The following is a 6,115-nucleotide window of genomic DNA, read 5'->3' on the forward strand; positions in this document are numbered from 1 at the left end:
GGTGATGGCGTCGGGGCAGCGACGGCGTTGGGGCGACGTGGGGCAGCGATGGTGTCGGGGCGAGCTCGGGGAGGTGACGGCGATGGGGCGGTGCGGGGACGGCGGGCGCAGGGACGGCGGGCGCAGGGACGGCGCGACGGCGGGGCGGCGGGGCATCCTGGCGGCTTCGTGGTGTTCAGCGTCGTGGGGGGGGGGGCTGCGATGAGAACTGAAATTTTTCACAAGTCTTGTTTATATACCGAACGCATTGGTCCCGGTTTGTGGCACTAACCGGAACCAAAGCCACCCTTTAGTCCCGGTTGATGCCACCAACCGGGAGCACATCCCTCTTTTCAGCAGCCCAAATGGCGGGAAGCAGAGGCCTTTGGTTCTAGTTGGTGGCACCAACCGGGACTAAAGGGGTGCTTTGGCTCCGGTTAGTGCCACGAATCGGGACCAATACACCCCTTTTAGTCCCGGTTGGTGGCACCAACCGGGACCAAAGGCCTTGTGCTACCCCGCGGTGAAATGTTTAGTCCCACCTCGCTAGTTGGGAGGAGCTCAGAGTGGTTTATAAGCTCCACTGCAGCTGCCCTCTGGAGCTCCCCTCAAATGCAGGCTTACTGGGCCTAATCTCACACTATGTTGCCTGTGGGCCTACTGGGCCTTCTGCGGGCCTAAATCCTGGCCAATGGTTGGGTTTCTACTCGTATTCAGGCCGTGGTGGCCCAGTAGGTGGCACTTTTTTTTTGCTTTATTTATTTTATTTTGTTTCTATTTACTGTTGATATTTTTATTTATTTTATTAAAATTTATTTATTTTACTTTATTAAAGTTTATTTTGTTTCTACTTATTTATTAAAGTTTATTTTGTTTCTACTTATTTATTAAAGTTTATTTCGTTTCGTCCTACCAAACGAGATCAAAGGGGCCAGACGAACCGGGACCAATGCCCCCACGAGGCCCCGCAGGCCCCCTGGCCTCACGAACCGGGACTAATGGGCTCATCTGTCCCGAACGTATGCCCTCTTTTATACTAGTGTAAGCACAACAACTCGTATACCGAGGCCTGACTGTCACAAAATATTCAAAGGCATATATAGCGACCCCTCACAGTGAGCAAAATGTATAAAACATGGCAAGGCCTATATATATCTACTCCTGCTCTTGAGCAGGGAGGTCATCCATGTGATTCTCCAGAGGGCAGTAAGATGCCAGCTTCCACGCTGCATGCTCCACCTTGCGGCCCAGAGCTTGGACATCAGGCTCGTCTGGGTTAACGCCCTCCTGCACCTTGCCCAACTTGAGAGTTGGGTAGTGAGAAACAACAGTGGCCAGAGCCATGCGAGCTCCTTCACGAGAGGCAGAGACCTTCCACTTGTGGAACTCTGACGGCCCGTCAATCATGACGTTGGCGACAGAAGCTGCATTCCTTCCAATATCTGTGTCCGGGAACAGAGCAGTGCAGGTTGCTCTTGCCGTGGCCATCAAAGCCTCTGCCTCCACATGAGCCTTGTTCAGACGATCCAGCTCCTTGTCTCCAGAGATACGGGTGTCGCCTAGAATGGCATCCGCAACAAGGGTAGAGGCGGCAGATACACGAGACCAACCATGCTCATACTTGTTAGCCATCTTGTTGTTGGCTGCAAATCATTATGGATAGCAAATCAGGAAAGACACGTATGTATAGGACCATCAAAAGGATAAAAAATTACTATGTCCGAATAGATGAAAGACTTACAGTCAGCAGCTTCTCTGGCTTGTGTTAGAAGGACCTCTGTTGTCCTGAGTTTTTCCTTCATTTTCTCCTGAGCGTCGAGGGCAAGAGTGTTATTCCTCGCGTCCTCCTCCAGCTGCAAGACACGGGCCCGCAGTTCCTCGTTGGCGGAACGAAAGACGCCTGACTCTGCGACAATGGCACGGAGAGACTCCACCTCTGCCGCAAGCTGCACACGCTCTTCTTCATACTCCGCCTGAGTGAGGTACATGGCTCGCTCGTAGTCACCATTGAGGCACGCAATCTCAGGTTCGGCAGCTACAGAAGAATGAAAAAGCATTATGGAAAATGACGAGGACGCAAAACAAATTATTGATGCATAACAAGGCTTACCTTGTGCCCGCTCTTCGGCTTCATCCTTATTGCATGGCAGCTCCCTTATCCGCTTCGCAGGATCTACATGGCTCGTAACCACGTCCCCGGTGTCCTTAATGTATTGCGACTTCACACAGCTGCGTTTCCCCCATGTCTGCAAAAATTAAAGAAAAAGGTGGCTAGTTCCAGATTTAAACATCAAAGAACCTCTGCCAGAGTAAGTACAAGGGCTACACCAACTAGGTGCGCTGACCATGCTAGCTCCCAGTGTTTAATAATAATAAATTAAATAAACTTGAACCTCCCCCAAAGCATTAGCTCAGGCAGAGGCTGTTAGGGGTTTAGCGTTTAGGGTTTAGGACATAAAGGTAAGTCGAACTTACCTCCATATTCGGCCGCAAGATCTGTGTGGCATCGTGATGGAATTCCTGCAGATCTTTGATCATCCGAGGGAGACGCTTCAGTAAAGTGTCTACTACGGGAGTAGATTCGACCCACTCGGTCTCCTCCTCCGTGTCATCAACGCTGCCGATAGCCTTTGTCTCATCGATGGGATAGCCTTTGGTAAAACCAAAGTGTGGAGGGCACTGGCGTTCCTCACCCTCTGGCACCCACGCGGGTACTTAACCAAGCAGCTTATTCACATCACTCTCTGTTGCAGCCCTCCTCGAGCTGCCGTCCCCTCTATCGGCTGGTGCGCAACTTGGCCCGTGGCCGTGGTACACCGCCTCGCTCCTTTGAAGCAGGGTGGATGCTTCTTAAGCAATAGACGGTTCACGGTCATAGTGGCCCACCACTGGATGATGTGGGTGACTTGGAGATAAATCCTTAATGGCGGAAGAAGCCTCGGCATCGGTCTGTGGATGAATGGAAGTCCTTTGCTCTTCAGCAGTATGGGTCGGCTCTCCAGCTGTCGTGCTCTCACCCTGTTCGGTGGACCTTCCATCATTTTGGAGTATGCTTGTCTCCTTACTGCAAAGGTAAATCACTTATTAGTTAGTATGCTGGAAGATTGACATAAAGAAAAAGAAAAAAAGGGTAAGATGCTTACTCAGATGCTCTTGGAGGATTAAAACCACTCTTTCTCCTCTTCGATGGAGGAGGAGGCTCTGTTGCCTTGGTAGAGCTCTGCGGAGGTACCTGACGGAGAGGAGTAGGGTCTATAGGATCTCTGATATGGATCCCATCAGACGCCTTCCTCTTCCTCATTTCGACAAAGGGGCTTGATCTCCCTCCACTAGCTTCAATAGTGAAGTCCTTCGAGTTCGACCGTGGTAGCATTGCACCACCTTTGATATCTTTATCATCTATAGGGACAGCTAAGTCGTAACAAAAGTAAAGGACAATCCCGGCGGTAGGATGATGTGGCTTAAATGCCTCCTACAACAGGTGCCTCACTGATTTCTTGCGTTGTTCCATGACTTGTGGCGATTCTTGCACCAGTCTGGGGTCATTGGGAAGAACTTTTAGGACAATAGCTTTAAGGGTGCCAGTTGGGAAGTGCTCGATACCAACCGGTAGGAATCGGTGAGCCATGCGGTAGCGAAGCGCTATGCTAAGCTCCTCTAGCTTTGGCATTGCCCCTACTTCAAATATCACTAAAACATTTTTACAGTTAAAATCCAGGTATTTGAGGTTTTTGAATGCCCCACCGCCAGGGATGACTACACTTTCTTCCTTTTGCTTACTATCCAAAAGATCAGTAAGCAAATTTAAGTAAGCAAGTGAAGGCATCCTTGCAACAATGCTGATACTTTCAGCCACCTCCCTCACGGTAATTGTTAACTTGTATATATGGTGGAGCTGACCAATCCACTTGGGGCACATTTTAAACTCGCAACACAAAAGATTGAGCTCCCAAATCAGAGATACTTGAGGGAATAGTGCCCTGCTAACCAAGCCTTGGACATCCAGCTTAATAACATGTTCTCTTTGGATTTCAAGGATCATTAGGTTGGAAAGCATGGGGATGGAAGACTGCAGGGCATTCATTTGCACAGTGGACGATTCAATAGTCCCATCCAAAATAATTTTAAGTTCTCTCAAATTTGTCAGCTTACTGATGCCCTTAATATTATGCACCGACCTTCCATTCAAACATACGCCTACTAGAGTGCGCAGGGTTTCTAACCTCTCGATCTCATCAGGTAATACTACACCAACTTTATTTCCTGTCGAGATGAGATGCCTTAACCATGGCAAACTAACTATATCTGATGGATAGTTTTTCAGGGATGCATTATGCAGATCTATGGTCTCCAATTCCTGGAGGTCCCCAATTTTACTAGGTAGCTTAAGCTCATATATAGACTCGTCAACAGAACTAACCTTCAAATACCGTAGGAGAGACAACGTATTGATGCCGGTGAGATCTAGGCCATCCATGGAAGAGTACTTATATTCAATGTGTAGCACTCGGACATACTTAAGATCCAGAAAATAAGGCGCAAGTGAGCTTCGACGAAGAAAGACTGACCGAACATGCGATAGTGACCCTTCCTCGATTGCTCCCAAAATTTGCTTATCCACTTTATCATTGTGGTGGACTGAGACTCGATGGATATCCCCTCCCATACTTTTTGAACCATCAATTACATGAATAAAATTCTCTTTTGCGGCCTTGACTCTGATAAGATCAAGCATTATAGGGTGTACTCTGTAATGCAATACTTCACCGTTGCAGTAGCCTACCTTATCTACTTGTAACATACACATCCCTCTGAGTGCCCTCAAGTATAATTCTGCAACATCTTCATCTACCCCATCATTTGTACTCTTTTCTACGAAACCTTCTGCAACCCATTTCCTCAACATTTGATGTAGATCTTTGTTGCTATTTTGTTACATACCAACATAAAGAAGGCATGTCTTCAGCTGATAAGGGAGATGTACGTAGCTCAGATCCAATATCTGGTTCATCCTTTCAAGAGCATTTCCTTTCATCATAGCACTCCAATTTTGCCTTACATCATCCCAGGATTGACCTTCGCTGATCACCAATTAGAAGATTTGCTATACTATTGATAGCAAGTGGCAAACCACCACATCTTTTTAGAATATGAATTGAAATATCTTTAAGTGCATCTGGGCAAGGTTCCTTTGGACCAAATATTCTGCTTAAGAATAGTGTTCTTGAGTCATTGTCGCTGAGTGGATTCATCATAAGAATATATTTCATTTCATCATAGCAACAGGCACGAGCAACATGATCAATCCTTGTTGTTGTGATCACTCTACTACCACAGTTTTTTCCTGGCAAAGCAAATTTAATAGTATCCCAAGTTTCATTATTCATTGTTTCAGAATCTCATAGATCATCAATTACTATGAAATATCTGCAAAACATGACACACGGTTAAAAAGGAAGTGCTACTGAATATTAGTACACATAGAAGTGGTCCATATATATATAGAATTATACAAGCACATATGCTTGTGCAAGGAAAATAATGTGCTCCACTACGAAATAAACATCGATTGTCATGAAGCAGGTTTGCTGGGTTCAAGATAAATTTGATGTCGATGGAAATAATTAATCAATTAACAAAGCAATTATCTATTATATACTTAAAAAGATAGAAAAAGAATGGCAGTGATTTACCACTCAAAAGTTAAGAAATATGAACGGACTAGATTAACGCAGGTCCATGTAAGGAACGGCAGAGATTTACTGCTCAAAAGTTAATAAATATGAACGGACTAGATTAACGCAGCTCCCTGTAGAAATAAAAATGCTTGGCAACGCAGCATGGGAATCGGAATTATTTGTACACATTACAAACTTCTAAGCATTGTCTACAGAGGTCCGGTTCATACAGTAACTGCAATGACATCAGTAAGTCATTATTTTATATACTTAAATAAAGGTAGATGCCGTAACGGCTTTGACTGCCCAGCGAAGCTGCATTGTGCATATCATGTGTACATGATGGACAGCCTAATAAGATGGATCACGTATGCAAGATGAAAATACTAAATAGGGAAGCAGTTTTTTTTAGGTCACAGCTTCGGTGCGTACCTTAATGGTGCAAAGAGAAAAAAAAA

At 46.0% G+C, this 6,115-nt stretch overlaps 1 protein-coding gene across 3 annotated transcripts; it reads right to left on the reverse strand.

Moving 5' to 3' along the window:
• Positions 1-1,049: 1,049 nt before the first annotated feature.
• Positions 1,050-5,437, reverse strand: LOC119343678. 3 transcript variants are annotated; one of them, XM_037614513.1, is made up of 6 exons: positions 4,400-5,431; positions 3,123-3,515; positions 2,455-3,043; positions 2,090-2,225; positions 1,721-2,014; positions 1,050-1,622 (listed from the first exon to the last, which is right to left on the reverse strand). In XM_037614513.1, the coding sequence occupies exons 3-6, from the start codon at positions 2,515-2,517 to the stop codon at positions 1,135-1,137; spliced, it is 981 nt and encodes a 326-aa protein (XP_037470410.1). In that variant the 5' UTR covers positions 2,518-3,043; positions 3,123-3,515; positions 4,400-5,431; the 3' UTR covers positions 1,050-1,134. The 3 variants fall into 3 exon arrangements, 2 of the variants coding, with proteins under 2 accessions (XP_037470410.1, XP_037470409.1); XM_037614512.1 differs by lacking the exons at positions 2,455-3,043; positions 3,123-3,515 and having other exon boundaries at positions 4,400-5,432; XR_005166213.1 differs by lacking the exons at positions 1,050-1,622; positions 1,721-2,014 and having other exon boundaries at positions 2,094-2,225; positions 3,123-5,437.
• Between the last annotated feature and the right edge of the window lie 678 nt (positions 5,438-6,115).

This window comes from Triticum dicoccoides, unplaced genomic scaffold (genome assembly GCF_002162155.2).
Source record: "Triticum dicoccoides isolate Atlit2015 ecotype Zavitan unplaced genomic scaffold, WEW_v2.0 scaffold1372, whole genome shotgun sequence".
In the NCBI taxonomy this organism is placed as follows: Eukaryota; Viridiplantae; Streptophyta; class Magnoliopsida; order Poales; family Poaceae; genus Triticum; species Triticum dicoccoides.

Coding starts and splice junctions, on each gene's coding strand:
- LOC119343678 (XM_037614512.1), bottom strand. CDS start 4,885: ATGTTGAGGAAATGGGTTGCAGAAGGTTTCGTAGAAAAGAGTACAAAT. Junction 2,226..4,399: donor CTCTCCTACGGTATTTGAAG/GTTAGTTCTGTT, acceptor TAATTTTTGCAG/ACATGGGGGAAACGCAGCTG. Junction 2,015..2,089: donor AGCCGAAGAGCGGGCACAAG/GTAAGCCTTGTT, acceptor ATTCTTCTGTAG/CTGCCGAACCTGAGATTGCG.